Source organism: Plectropomus leopardus, chromosome 3, assembly GCF_008729295.1.
Source record: "Plectropomus leopardus isolate mb chromosome 3, YSFRI_Pleo_2.0, whole genome shotgun sequence".
Classification (NCBI taxonomy): domain Eukaryota; kingdom Metazoa; phylum Chordata; class Actinopteri; order Perciformes; family Serranidae; genus Plectropomus; species Plectropomus leopardus.
The window spans coordinates 31,500,831-31,516,925 of NC_056465.1; the positions used below are offsets into that span (position 1 = coordinate 31,500,831).

At 36.5% G+C, this 16,095-nt stretch overlaps 1 protein-coding gene across 1 annotated transcript; it reads right to left on the reverse strand.

Moving 5' to 3' along the window:
- Positions 1 to 2,369: 2,369 nt before the first annotated feature.
- On the reverse strand, positions 2,370 to 13,599 carry rabggta (Rab geranylgeranyltransferase subunit alpha). The gene is made up of 17 exons (XM_042515809.1): positions 13,510 to 13,599; positions 11,889 to 11,928; positions 11,613 to 11,723; positions 10,554 to 10,678; positions 10,280 to 10,467; positions 9,380 to 9,637; positions 8,457 to 8,540; positions 8,263 to 8,345; positions 7,331 to 7,426; positions 6,150 to 6,255; positions 6,004 to 6,055; positions 5,834 to 5,922; positions 5,168 to 5,256; positions 4,970 to 5,086; positions 4,064 to 4,177; positions 3,862 to 3,949; positions 2,370 to 3,111 (listed from the first exon to the last, which is right to left on the reverse strand). Exons 2-17 carry the CDS (start codon positions 11,889 to 11,891, stop codon positions 2,963 to 2,965), a joined length of 1,752 nt encoding a protein of 583 aa, XP_042371743.1. The 5' UTR covers positions 11,892 to 11,928; positions 13,510 to 13,599; the 3' UTR covers positions 2,370 to 2,962.
- Positions 13,600 to 16,095: the final 2,496 nt, after the last annotated feature.

Below are 16,095 nucleotides of genomic sequence, written 5' to 3' on the forward strand. Positions count from 1 at the left end.
TAACTGGCTGAGTCGGTTTTTTACTGAGTTTCTCAACTGTGTGATGGATCGACTCAAACAAAAGCAGACTTACTCCATTGCATAATTGGGATACTGAACAAGTGTAAAGTTGAGTATTACGCAAATACAGTATTTCTCTGATGATACTGGAAACATCAACAAAGGAATAAACGTCATAACACCTTCTACCAAAGACCTTATAACATAATTTGTCATGATCTTTTTTTTTTTCTTTTGACTCCATTGTTTTCCCTGTTTTTAAATATTTAAAAAAAAAAATTCCTTTCTTTCTTTGCTATGGTGCAAATGAATGAATAAATAAATAATTAAATAAATGAATAAATAAGTAAATATCCTATTTATTCTTTTAACACCATTAGCAGCAGCAGTTGTGTGTATATATATATATATATATATATATATATAAATATATAGTTAGTCCTTTACTAAAATACTTATATTTTTCTTATCCACACTTAAGCTACTTAAATTATATTTTTGTTTGATATTTGTGCTCCCGTATTTTAATCTCTATTCACGTCTTTTAATCTGGAAAGCACTTTGCGGATATTAAGCTAGAAAAGTGCTTTATAATTAAAATTATTATTATTATTATATTACTAACTTTAAAGAACAGCTAAACCTCACAGAGCTGCTAGTGCGGCTGTATATTTCTCTACAGGTGGCAAAGTTTCCTGATCGATAAAATTATTTTGGGGAAAATAAGATGGATTATTTTCATGTTATATTTCCCTTTTGTGTCATGAGCCAAAAGGCGTGGTATTTTTTCAAATTCATTTCATTTTATTTGTTTTGGCATGTTTTGACACTCCCAAAGGACAACTGCCTAAAGGGATACTCAGAAAATGCCATGACATCAGAGTAAAACAAACATAAACTTGATATGTTGCAAACTCAGTTTTGCCAGATGAAAAGGGCAAACAAATGAACAGAGACAATAACTGAAAGCTGAATTGGGTGACACACTCCTGGTGGCCCTGGCACACCTTTTAAAGTACCTCATGAGTAATTTGGGGATTAAGTTGCATTCAGGTAGGCCTGTACATGGGTCATCTTTGATCTATGGTCCATATGGGTCTGGAAACTTATAGAAAATCTACCACCTATCAGTAATTTAATATTTTCAGTAGTATAAAACTGGCATTGTCATTTCCATTACCACTTTTCCATCACAAGGAAAAAAGTATGAAATGACATCTGTAAATGTTTGCTTTCTAATGTCTGTTTTAGCATTAGCATTAAATATACACAAACTACTCAATATAAATGTTGTTTTTCTTACTATTTGTCATTTCAGAGGAAATACGAACTGTTTGAAAATGACAAGAGAGAGAGAGATATACATGCTTGATTTACCAAAAAACAATCTTGATTTCTTCTTATTCTGTTTCCCTCAATGGAGCTTACTGTCTTATGTCCATGTGCTCTCCTGTCACATAACTTCTGCAGAGGTCACTAAGTTAACAATTTCTGGAAAAAAAAAAAAAACTTCCTGTATATACATTCTGTATAGCAGTGGAAATGACAGTAACGTCAAGGAACTGGTGCTGTTTCATAAAACTGGCATAAAATGTATCTTACAACACGATACATTTAATTGAAATGGGTATTTTTTCTAACTTTTATTCAAAGTTTATATGAATTATTAATTTAAACTGAAGTGGTATTTCATGTCTAAAATCTGGCTCAAATCTGGCAAAAGTACCACATTTATAGCCATTTAATGATGCTAACCTTTGACCCTTTGGATATAAAACATCATCACTTCTTTATTTTATCCTATGAAATATTTGTGTGAAATTTTGTCATAATTGGCAACTATGGCCAAAAAACATGCTTCATGAGGTTACAGTGACCTTGACTTTTGACCACCTAATTCTCGGTTTATTCTTGAGTCTAAGTGGATGCTAGCGCTAAATTTGAAGACATTCCCTCAAGGCGTTCTTGAGATATTACGTTCACGAGAATGAGACAGATGCAAGGTCACATTGGCTCAGACCTTTGACCACCAAAACCTAGCAAGTTGATTATTCAAGTGGAGGTTTGTGCCAAATTTGAAGAAATTCCCTTGAGGGGTTCTCAAGATATTGCGTTCACGACAATGAGACTAAAGGTCAGTTGGCTTTTGACCAAAAAAAAGTTGAAAGTAGAAAGTTGATCGTTGAGTCTAGTGTGACGTTTGTGCCTAATATGAAGTAATTCCCTCAAGGTATATTTGAAATATTGTGTCACGAGAATACGTGTAGACAGAAAACCTAATAATGCCTCCTGCCACAACTATCGCCAGTGCCGAAACAAACAAAAAAAAACAAACAAACAAAACAAAACCAAAAAAAAACACAAGAAGCTTTTTTGGAAGGCAGTGACACAATGTGTGCTGTTTTATTACTGGATCTGTGACTTACTGTGCAACAGTATAGTGTCATATATTAAATGCTTTACATAACCTTTTAAAAAAATGTGTATGAGAACTATGCGATGCTCTGATCATTATTAGTTACAAGCTTAGTTTTCAAATTCAACCGTTTTAAGCAATAAGCCAGCATTGCTGCACGCCAATCCATATACAGTCAGTCGGTTTACTTCTTTATCAGGGTTTCCGCATGCATTTGGGTGTGTTGTAACAATGACATCCTTACGCGCACACACATACACACACACAAAAAAATGCAACATTGGTTATTACACACTCACTCACTCACTCACACTCACAAATCTAGACATTTTGCCAAAGGTGTTAGAGGTTTTTGACGTATGCTCTGAGGCATCAGGCCTTCAGACCCTCGGAGATCGGTGTGATTGACAGTCTCCCAGGAACAAACAGAGTCACAAGACGCTTGAAAAACACCCACTTGCTCTTTCACAAACAAACACGCCAGAGAATGTGAAGGACAACTGAACGACGGGACGACGATGGCAGTGATTCCTGCCCTCCGTCTGATCAGAGCAGGAGGTCTGTGACTGAGGGCAGCAGCTCGGCCAGCTCCGACTCAATGTTGGCCGTCTGAGTGACAGGGTTGCCACGGAGATCGAGGCGCTTCAAATTGGGGCAGGAAGCCAGCGGCTGAAGATCTGCCAATGTCGAAATTTCTGTGCATTTGGGTTAATGAAAAAGCTTTTTTCGGTGTGCTGTAGTAGCATTAGTGGCGATAAACAGGAGGAGATGGGGCGCACATATTCCAAACACTGGAGCAAGATCAACGTGTCAAATATGACACTGTGATATAAATTAATTCTTCTAAATATAAATCCCAGAGGCCTAATTTTACATTGGAGGGTATGCATCCAAACTGTAATTCAACTCTCATTTACAAAATCAAGACTCGTTTCCAGCTTTATAAGCACATTAATTCTTCCGCAGTGTATCTGGGGAAGTGAATTATGAAAGAGAAGGAGCCTGCAGCGATTATGTGTTGTTAAGTATCTCTTCCCCTCTTAATGATGCTGTTTGCTTTGTGAAATTGCAGCGCTGATTTTATTTACTCAACCGCTAAACAAAGTTTCAGGTGAAAACAAATTATTCACGCATTGAAGCTGAAGAGTCTCGTTACTGCCGCAATTTACTGAACTCTATAAACACCATCAGTGTGTGTGTGTAGTCCATCTTTTACATCGCGCTCTTCACACGCCGTCAGCTGCTCGCGCTCTTTAGCGGGGCTGTTTTGCAGTGTTGAGCTGTGCGCTGATTCACACGTGTCTTGAATCACTTGTATACTGTGAGAGGAGTGTACAGATATAATATAAATTGATCTCTATGACACTGATGCAATAAGATTAACACAGAACAGAACATTCTCCAGTAAACAAACAAGTAAATACGAATGATTCATTTAAGGATACTGTTATTCTTCAAGAGGACTTCCTCCAGTTTAGGAAGGTGATACACTCCTTCCAGATTTTCTATGGAGTTATTATCAGCCTCCAAGACCTGCAAAGCGTGAAAAACTTAAATCAAACATGTTGCAGAGAAAGAAGTAAACAAGAGAAAAGCAACGGTGCCCGTGTAGGACATATAATCAGATTTGAATTGGAGCTTTATCACCTCCAGGCACTGCAACATGGCAAACTGAGGAGGCAGCCGCTGCAGCTGATTAGAGGACAGATTGATATGGGTGACCAGTAACAGCTGGTCCAGGTGGCATAAAGTGGTGAGATTCTGTAAGAAAGAAAAAATGACACTTCAGAACTTCCCAGACGCCATTAGAGTTTGCAAAACTCTGGATTTTGCAGGGTTTTATCAAGACTACAACTAGACAAGAGATTATTTCCTGTTCTGCTCTTGGTTGAAAGTACTGAACCACACCCCCTTTAAAATTCCTAATGTGTTCGCAAAAACACACTACAACTACAGAAATGCAATAAAAAGGCGTCATATGCCGACAGGATTCTTATCAGTCTGGCATCAATATAATCCATAAAGATAGACAGCTACACTCTTATGGTGTATTCACACTGAATGCGAAGTGAGCGTTTCACACGGCCGGTTTACATATAAATCCAATGCAAAGACACAAATAGATGAGAATTCACGCCAGGTGATGCAATGGACGCATTGGATGTGGCGGGATGGAAGTGAAAACGTGTATTTCGTATCTTCGCATCCATAGCGCAAGTTGAGAATTTTGCATGATTCTGTGCTGCGATCGCCTATCAATGTTAAGATCTAGTTGAGATTCTCCTGACGTTACTGAGATCCAGAGACGAAGATTAAACGATGTCGTTGTCTGTTGTCTTCCTAAAAGGATTCTTCATGGAGCATTTAAAAAAAAGAACCCTTGCAGAACCCATTCTTCACAGCAGGATTCTTCAGAATTAAGTGGTTCTGGGTAGAACCTTAGTCTTTGAAGGAGAAACCTTTAGGGATTCTTATTTCTAAGAGTATGAAAATAATTTACTCATAAATTACTTATGAATAAAACTTATCTTTTAAAAATAATCTCAAACAAACCTTGTCAGAAATACTGAAGACGCGCACTTCAGCGTACTCCATTTTCAGGATGGTGTTTTCAATCATAAACTTACTGCACAGGTCACCGTAATATGCAGAGCGCATGGAGTCCACTTCCTGAGGGAGACAAAACAAGATCCTTCGGTCAGTGATCCATAACGTAGTCAGTGTCATAGACCGCGTGTGGTTAGTACTCACTTTCAGTGTTTGGAAATGAGCAAGTGTCTCCTTTTCATATCCCAGAGGGTCTAGCGCCCTCATCAGGAGGATAATGGTCAGTAAGCACCCTGCAAAGGAAAGATGAGAGTTTTAACCCTTTGTTTTTTTGAAAATGATGGGAAAAAGACAATTAAAAAAAAAGACCCAAGAATGAGCAAGAAATTGGTAAAAAGTAAAAAAAAAAAAAAAAAAAGACAGAGAGAGAGAGAGAGAGTAAAAGCAAACAAACAAACAAGTAAAAGACATGGAGAAGAATTTGGTAACATAATTTTAAATATGTTACAGGATAATTACAGATATAGTTAGTTCCCATGGCTTTTTTCTCTTTTTTTAGCCTTGACAATTTTCCCTGCCGTTTTAAAAATAATTTTCTAAATCAACAAATTTCTTGCAATTTGTTGAACATTTATTATCAAGTCGCTTGTTGCCGTTTTCCCATGTTTGTGAAAGAAATTTCACCAAATTGCTCAGGTGTCAAGGTTTAAGAAGTTGTGAAAGGTGTCTGAAAGCAGCACAAAAAAAAATGATGTTTCTCCAGGTTTCAAAGGGTTAATGATTGCAATAAAACATCATGATTATCAGAAACAAACTTCAGTGTTGTGTAACTATGTGCAGTTTCTGGTTTGGATGTGTATAAGCACTTACACTTATTAAGCGGCTCCAGTTCTTGTAGCTGGTTGCATGATGACAGTTCAGACTGTAACACTGAAGTCTTCTCTACTGACAGTTCACTCCTACAGAGAAAAAAAACACACTCAGTCGTACTACTACTTAAAAGAACATCACCATATGCTGCCATTGTCCCAAGACAATACCTGAAAAGTTCCTGATCTGTTGCCGAGTCCCGGCACCAACTCTCAGTCCGACCTGTGGAAGTCAAAAGTTCAATTCGTTAAAGCAGCTTGAGAAAACAAACATTTGTAGAAAACGAACACGGCATGTAAAGGTGTGTGTGTATCACCTGTGTACAGAGCACAGTCTCTGTGAGTGTGTTTTTCAGTCCAGTGCACAGTCAGGTTGTGTTCATTTGTGATGTCGCTTATCGTTCCAGGAGGAAGATCACAAATCTGACGCAGTGTTAAGCTTATACATTTTTTAAAATGTTGATCATTTATTCCATAAATGAAAAACAAGAGTTTGATTCCAACTTCTAGTTGGCTTCTGTATGGGATAGGTTCTATGGTAGCCACCTTTAGAAAAAAATACTCAAACCCACCCTGACAGCATGAGTGTGCAGAGTAAGCCACAGTACAGCAGACTGCTAGAGCTGGGCAGTACGAGTAAAACATAATATCTTTGATGGGATAGCAAAACAGTAATTTTGGCAAACTAGGCTTAAATAAATTAATTTAGATTTGCACAATCCAGGAAAACTCCCATTACTTGTTCAGCATTAAACCATTTTAAATTTAGTTTGAGAGAAAACAGAATTAAATTAGAATTTTTTTTTAAAAAAAATGACATCATGACGTATTTGCACACAGTCCTTGAATGAGTGACCACAAATGAAAAGTGTCAGGCCACGGCTGCGTCCGCTCTCGCCATGGAAGAAATAATATTTTCATGGGAATATGAATGAATACAGATGAAATCATAACAGCTACTGAGATCAACAGAAATTTAAACACCCACTATTCCACAATAATTTTGGAAATTATCTTTAAAATTAAGTTGAGATAGAAATATGTATGTTTTTCAAATAGTTCAAAGTAAACCTGGCTCGTTTGGACTGAAACCGCCACTTTTTGATAGCTTTTCTCCGCAAGAAGCTTAGAAGCACTACTGGAGCTGTGCAAAAAAATATCTCCCTCCTAAAATGCATCTTATTTTAGCTGTCCTCCAGACTAAACTTGGTGTTTTCTGTGTCACTGTGCTCTGACAAGTCAGAAAAGCTTTAAAAGCTGTTACAGGAAGTCCCACTGCAGACCTGTGGTGAAGGTAATAACAACATTCCTTTCCAGAAGACTGATTTAAGTTTTTTGATGAAACCATTCATCTTTATCGAGCACATACCACAGAGTCTTTTCAGCGTGTGGTACGTGACGAATGACAAGAACAGGCAGGCAAACTGGTATCCGGTTCAATCAGCAGTGACAGTCAATAATAACGTCTGTGGCATGAGCAGCCATGACAAAAGGATACCCAGACAGGGCTGTGTTTGAAGCGCGGGTGAACGCTCCTCCACTCCACTCTCTGGGGCTGACCGTCGAGCACCAGCAGCAGGCCGACAGACTGCGCCTAACAGAGCGGAGGCAGAAAGAGAGGGCGCTGAGTCAGCACAGGGGACCAGATGGACACTAAATTACAATGTCTTACATTTTGGTTGCACTCGTTTCTCAGTTCACTTTGTCAAACTCTTCATTCAGTCTGCACATGAAAGTCAGTGTGGACTAAACGTTCGAGAAGTTTTCATTGCTTTGATATGAAAAACATTCATTGACCCGTCAAATTGTTGTCTCACTCAAATTATATAAAAACTCTGCACATTTTCAGTCCATATTTTGTCAATTTTGCACATTTACATACTATTTAACTTATTTATACTTATCATAAAATCTGTGTAAACTGGACTGCAATTCGCTACATTCTGCTAAAATCGGAATTAAATAAATAAATACATGATTGCTGACTGGACCTTATTATAGCTGAGAAAAGGGAGGCAATAAGAGAGCTGCAAAGATTAATCGATTTGTTGATCAACAGAAGAATGATTGGCAACTATTTTTTTTAACTATTAGGGCGCAATCATTCCCACATCCTAAAACCAGTTTGCCCCCAACATTCACAAATATGTGCAAAATATAAAATTAGTCATTAGTCAAAAATGAGAAAGAGGTAAAATGATGCACAGTCCTAAATCCTGAACCCCATCACGCATACTAATTCACAAATATGTCCAAGTTTGCTGCAATCCTGGAAATGTTTTAAGTGTTTTGCAGAGCTGCATGTTGGTTATGAGTGTTTAAAGTACCAAAAAATTGAAAGCCGTATAGAAGAATGTGTGTAAAATAATTATTTTGAAAAGGTCTAAAGGAGAAAGCTTTATTTCCCCAAAAGTAAGAGAAGATGCTCACATTAACGGGCCTGGAGAAGGCGACGGCCACTCTCTCCTGATCCCGACTGACGTACACGCAGCTGATCATCTCCTCACGCTCCGCTGTTAAAAAAAAAAAAAAAAAAAGCTTGATTAAGTAGAGCAAATATTTGCAGGCACAGAAAAACTCTCATACATGTATGTACATATAAAGACAATTAAAGACGGACGTACCTCTGCCGAGCAACCAGCGGTAGTAGAACCAGGCGCTCTGATCGTTGGGGTCAGTGAAGAAAGCATTTTGTACGAGCTCATATTCTGAAAAAAAAAAAAGGTAATGGTTAGATCAGTGCTCCTACAGCTAAAGGCAAGACTTAAGACTTTTTAAGACTTTTTAATGCTACACAGAGTCATATTCAAGACCAATTTTACAATAACCACAACTGAAGAAAAAAACATGAAGTGACATCAATATTTAAGGTTAGGGACAATTTGGCCCAAAAGTTTTTTGCAACATTAAAAGTTCTTTTTGTCTTTTGACACAGACATTAATATAACAGATCTAGGAAATACCTGGCTGTTGTTGGCACGTTTTTTTTGTTTCTCTGTCTTTGTGTGGGATTCCACTTCATTTAATTCTCATTTCACAGAGTTTGAAAAACTTTTTTGCAAAAGACACACTGAGCCTCGTCCGGGTTTCAGCAATGCCATAAAAATTCTGTGTGAAATAGCCATTTTTCATCGACTTTGCACTTCTCCAGTTGCTATCCTGATCTGCCCGACGTGAATGTGAGAGGCATTCAATAAAAAAAAATTTAAAAACAGAGTAATTCAATTTTTTTTTTTTTTTACATTTTACACACTACGTCAGAAGACACATGTCTTAGCATTTTAAAGACTTCGATAGACTGACTTCAGACATTTTAATATCATCTAAAAACTTATTTTAGATGAATGAATTCAAGGCCTTTTAAGACTTTTTAAGGATCAATGGGAACCCTGTGGATGCCAAATGTGATGCAATGCATCAGACATCACCTGCAAACCTCTACTTTTTCAGTCATTGTAAAGCTTTACACTGCCCCCTGTCTGTTGTTATTGGGACTTGCTGACTGCACGACCTGGCCATTCATTTGCTGAGTTGTGGCTGATTTTACCTTTGAGGAGCTGCTCCTCACAGACGCGGTGAGAGTGGGTTTGTGGAGAAGGTGGGGGGGAGGACTGGGGAGGCTCACGGCATGGTGACGGGGGCTCAGGAGACTCAGGGTGGAGCAGCGGCAGCAGGGTGCTGCGGTAGTGCCAGCTGGAGTAGTTGGAGAAGTTGGAGCCGATAAGACGATCCGTAAACGCCAACTCCTGATCCACGGGCACACCGGACATCTTTACAACCATGCGGCGATAATCCCAGCAATGGACTGGTCATGATGGATGAAAATAGTGTAAAACACAGGTGGAAATAGTGCAGTAACACATCAGGTCTAGATAAATTACGAAAACCCAGAAGACAAGAACCTAGCATTATTTCTTTTTAGAATTACCTGGTATAGCACACAGGGCAGCTATGTTCTACAAAATCTTTAGGAAGTTACAAAAAGATACTTCTAAAAATTCGAAAAAGACTATCTGTATCTGCATTTTATTTTAATTAACACAATAAAATTAATTAATTAAAACGTGCAAAGAAAATATCAGTATAGGAGGGACTCTTACTTTGTAAAACCTCAGGGAGCTATTTTGATTTATTCCTTTTTTTATTTCAGTTTTCACTTGACTATAAAAAAAGTGTAAGCAAGTATGTACAAGATAAATACAACAAAAAGAGCATTATAACTTGTAAAAATATATAACAGAATTTTAAAAAAACATGCAGAACTTAAAAAAGCAATTAAATAGAACAAAAAGACCAGTATAAACAGTAAAAAACAAGAAGCAAAACTCAACAGTGAATAAATAAATAAATAAATAAATAAATAAACAAAAACAAAATGAACAAAAACCTATTCAGATTTCTAAAGATTTAAAGTTTCAACATCCTCCTGTTTTTCTACATCACTCACAGTTGCGGTCGTCCAGGCTGAGGCAGCGATCACACAGGCTCAGCTCTCTGGCCCAGTCCGGCCGAGGCAGGCGGGTTGAGACCCATCCTCGGTGGTGCCAGCTGCCGTAGGACTTTGGGTTCACTTTCAGGCAAGACTCCAGAAACAATAGCTCAGCCTCGTAAATCTTTTGCACTTCATCCTCCTCCCTGGAGACATCGAGAAACAAAAATATCCTGTCATATGATTGTTCAAAAAGTGCTACACTGTGAATATGGCAACTGTAGAGTCTCACTTCACAGTCTCCAGGTGCATTAGGATCTCTCTTCTGTAGTTCCAGAGGGTTGCGAAGTCGGGATTGGATGATAGTAGCTGCTGAGTCAGCTGGAGAGCCTCGTCGTCCCAAATTCCCTCCTTCCTCTGCCGTGCAGGATGAAGTGAAGAAGGCGTTTACACAGAGCCACAGACAGGCAGACACAGAAATGACACATTAGAAATGAGAACAAGAACAAATTAAACCTGAAACTGATAAATAGGCCCTGTCTAGTCAGTCAAACCATTATAATAAGCACGAGGCATGACATTTGGTTGAAATACTGTTCTTTAACCCTTTGAATTCTGGGCAAACTGGCTTGATTTTTTTCAAACATGAGGAGGAGGCCATGAGCAACTTGAAAAGAGCTGAAAATTAGCAAGTAATTAGTAAAAAGTACATAAAATTAGCTAAGAACCCCCCTCCTCCCCCCAAAAAACTTACATTATATAAAATAATTTTGGAAATATAATACAATGTTAATTATAATTATAAATGTAGCTTCTCTACATCCTCCTCTAGCTTTTTAATTTTCTTTTTTACAATTTGCGAGACATTTCTTGCCAAGTTGCTTGTTGCCTTTGCCCCATTTTTCCCCCAAGAAAAGTCAAACCAATTTGCTCAAAGGTTCAAAGGTTTTAAAACCTGGGAGAGATGAAGGAGATTTTTTTTTCTTTTTCATCTATAAACACAGTGGAATCATGACAAAACCTGGTATTTTTAAAGGGTTCAAATTCTGAAAATTAATGAAAGTTTGATATTTATCATTACGACTGACGGTGGTTAAAAAAATGTACTCAAAGAAAGTTGAAAATAATTTAAATGTATAATAATTTTTTAAAGCGTAATTTGAAAACGGCCTTTTGTGTTCGTAATATTGAAGCGGGCACTAAGGATTGAAAAAGGTTAAATGAAATATGACAATGAGGGAACATGTTGATGTGCAGTGGTGAGTTCTGTCAGGCTGTAGCTACACAGGAAATACTAACTGTACCAGCCTTCATGTAAAATATATGTTATTCGTATTTATTTGCAAAGCACCTTAGAGAAACAGGCATCTCGTGCAGCCACGTATATCTTCAGTTTCTTTTCCCGCTCCTTTCTTTTCTCCTCCTCCTGCTGCGCTGTAGATTTAATCTTCACTCGGCCGTGCTGTCAAAAGCAACAAAAAAGAACCAGTTCACTTCAGTGCAGTTCACTCTGCTGGTAAAAGGTTATAATAAATACTTAATGACTCCATGTACAATACAAACACTTTACCAAAGCACGGAATACACCTATATACAAAAGAAGGTGAGTAAATGATACATTTCTTACCATTTTTTAATGTTTGTGCAGGAGACCCCCTGGAAAAAACCTGTTTATGATGGAAAATGAGGAGTAATATTCAGTAATGTTTACATGACACAGACAGATGCTCAGACAGCTGAAAGACAGGGACAAAACCAGCAGCTGGTGTTTGGCAAAGCAAGTTTTTACATACAGTGAATCTGCTTTGGTGTATTTGAGCAAAACTTAAATGGTCCCTTTGGTTTGTGGCAAGATAGCAAACATCCCGTTTCTCTGCTTCCTCAATCACGGCACGTTATTTTGAGTCTGTTACACGAACACTTTTCCCCCACAAAACAATGGCAGGAATGAACTATAGTTCCTCTTATTTTCGTTTCAGACTAAGTGGACATAAAAAGCAACTTAAAGGTACACAAGAAAATATGTTAATGAAATAATAGTTCACATGCTACTACTGATAAAGACATAATTATTGAATGTAATAATTCAAATAAATTCTGTAAAATCCCAAATAATATGTGGAATTATTCCTGCTAAAATATTTATCTATTCACAGTATTCTGTAACACATACATTAGTATGGTGACCTAAGAAAATAAACCCAAACATAATATGGACAGTAACTAAGGTTACAATCTTGAGAAAAAATTGAATGGACAACAAAAGCAAGTGCTTGTTACGAAAATCAACAAATTATTATTATTTTTATTAATATTAATAATAATAATAATAATAAGACAGTAATCTATTTGTGTATATATCACAGTTAAAAACTTCTCTGACAAACAAATCAAAACAGAAGCAAGAAGGGTTTCTTGCAGTGACATATACCTATAAGAGCCAAACAATGATGCCGAGCTAAGGCCAGACAAAAATTAAGGTAGAAGTAAACAACAGATCTGAGGCAAAAACATATAAGAAGAAAGAGAGATGAAAATGAGAAATATTACAAAATAAATCAATAAAAAATAAAAACCAATAAGAGTAAATACACGTAGAATAATTAAACCAGTAAACATATAATGTTAATAATAATAATAATAATGATAATAATAATAATAATTAAGAAGGATCAGGACAGAATCAAATATTAAATTAAAAGACAAATTTAAATAGATGAATAAAACTAAAAAAAAAAAAAGGAAAAAAAACAGCCACAAACACAGAATAGAGAAAACATGCACAATATATCTGAATAAAAATGAAAGAGCTGTGCAAAATTTGAAGTGGCAGTTATGCACAGATATTTGCAAAATACTGAATATGAAACAAGTATAAGGTCATTTTACTACGTATAAAAAATGTTGTGTTCAATGGACAGTTAATAGCCCATGTATGAGCGTTAACGTGACACACAGAGACAGCAAAGGGACATTAATGCTAATGAAGTTATGACAAGTCAGTATTATAAACTCAGCCGGTAGCTGTCCGTCCGTATTTATATATTTATTCCTCATTTATGTTAAAAACACTGAACGCAAGCAGCAGTTTGTCTGCAGTTAGCTGCTAATTAGCTCCGTTCCCAGTAAACAACACTGGGCAGGGCTCATTCAAACCAGCACAGAAGCACAGCAACCAGCGACGCAAAATATATTTTGACTACACGTGAGCCCAGAACGCGGCACAGTTTATCACATAAAACACCCACCTGTTTATTTTACTGGTCTTGTTGTGTGTTTTTCAGAATCCAGTTTGATTTGTCATGTCACCATCAGGAGCTCCAACGACTACAACTCAACACTTCCGTCTCGTGATACTGACGTCACGCAGAGAGTGATTGCGAGATCGCGCGGGTTTGTCGCCATTTAGCGGAGAAAAGAGCAAATAGCAACGCAGAATTAAAATATAACAACAACAACAACAACAACAACAACAACAACAATAATAATAAGTATAATAATAATAATAATAATATTTTTTTTACCTTTAATTACTATATTTGGCTCCATTCTCCAGAATTTAGTTTCTTTAGATTATTACCTTTGTGCATATCATTTTAACACTGTAAACCTTGCAAATCCCCTCTTATGTTTTTGGATACTCCTGCTTAGTTCTTTTATTGTAAACAGCTACATTGTGCATATTTTATGAGTGTATATGTATGTACGTGTATGTGTGTGTGTGTGTGTGTGTGTGTATGTGTGCGCGCGTATATACAATTCTATATTGATATTTCATGTCTATGCATCATATGTCAATGATGATGATGATAATTATTTATTTTAATTATTATAATTATTAAAAATTATTATTATTATTGTCATCATTATAACTTCTACTACACTGCACCTTTTACTTTATACTACACTGTACTATCCTACAGGCTATTTTATACTATACTATGTCATTATGACGTACGGCTACTGTCTTACAGCATCATATACTTATTTTTCATTATGATTATGTATTTACAGTATGTACTATTGTGGTGTCTCTGAGTATATTGGATTGAAAAAGTCAGCACAAAATTCACCTTAACAGTATTTGGGTACTCACTCTAACCCTGAACCCTGAACCAAATTCTTCTTTGGCCTGAACTGAGGCATGGATGTTAGAAAAAAATCAGTGACATGAAGAGATGTTTTCAAGCCACAACAAAAGTCTTCTGTCGATGGATTTGATATGTTAAACTTTAGGGGCATTATCTGACAGATACAGCAGGCAATACTCTTTGTCAGAAGATTCAAGTTTTATAACTGCAGTATCAACTACTTTCCAAATATAAAACCGTAAGCTATCTAAAAAGCATTATTTATTATTGCTGTAACAATAAAGAATCCAGACACATCTAATAAACTCACTAATATTTTCATTCAAAAATGTGAACAAATTCTGCACACAGCTTTTCTCCTTTTTGTACCACTGAGCCTGGTACTGCATATCTCATTTGTTTTATTAATTTAGTGTAAAATTCCAAGTACACTCTGACATTAAATTGCAAAGATTTAATCTCTCGTTCTCAAAATAGAGAAATAAAAATTACATTACTTGCTGAATTTTATCATCTCGATGGAGAAGTTCTGCAGCTTCCACTTGAATACAAATCCAGTCGGCCAGTTTCTAGATTGCTTGCCCTTCACCTTGAATTACTTCTTTGGCCAAATAGAATAAAACAGGAAAACAGTCTCAATACCACTCAATTTCAGACACGTTGTGCATCATAATCACCTATTGCATCAAATAACATGTTGGCCACATTAGAAAGACACGATATTATGTTATTGATAAAATGTCCATCAGACAAGGACACATAAATCACCTAAATATATACATTGTCATTTATCAACCTTAAATCATTTTAGATTGAATCAAAATACTTGACACCTGAAGCTGCTAAGATTTATTTCCATGCCATAAACTTTTCACATGTAAAATATTGATTCTTGATCTCAATTCATTCAATATTAAAGGATGTACAGTCTGTATATTGTGTCTCTTTGCGGTCATTTTGTTTCTCATTAAGGTAATTTTGTGTCTTTTTTTGGTCATTCTGTGTCTCTTTGTGGGTGTCTTGCCTGTTTTAGTAGTTATTTTGTGGTCTGTTTGAGTCAGTTCCTTGTTGAAACGTTAATTTGAGTGACATTTTGCAGGTGAAGGCCCTGACACTTTGGGCCCCTGGGCCTGAGCCCCGAAGGCCTGCTCAGTAATCCATCCATGACTGTATTATATAACGGTTCCATGATATTTCCTCTTCCCTTTTTCTTACACCATCAAAAATTCTCTGAGTGCAAATTCTGCATTGTTAAAATCCACCTTTTATTACATCAGCTCATTGAGACTATTTATTCTGGAAAATTCTTTTGTGTTGAAGTCCATGTGAATCACCACAGATCTGTGGATGAAACTAAATGGAAGAAGTTAACTACGTAACTGACTGCAGACAGGACAACATCTCGAAAGGCTCAGGTCAAAGTGACGTCCTCAGGCTGGCATGTTGTGATATGTCTTACTGTCACAGGAAACAATAGTTTCATGCTTACATGGCCTGTATGAATCAGAGAAAGTAACTTAACTGGTAATCAAAATTAATTCAAAATTAATAATATAATAATCATTAATTCATTATATATACATGTATTTATATATATATATATATATATAGTGTGTATGTGCGTGTGTCAGGGGGGTGTATTAGACAATTGTTTTTTAAAGATGATTTTATATGTTCTTGTTGAAAAATAATGATTTGCTTTATCAGAAGTTTGATAATTAGGTATTCATTGTCTAAATACTG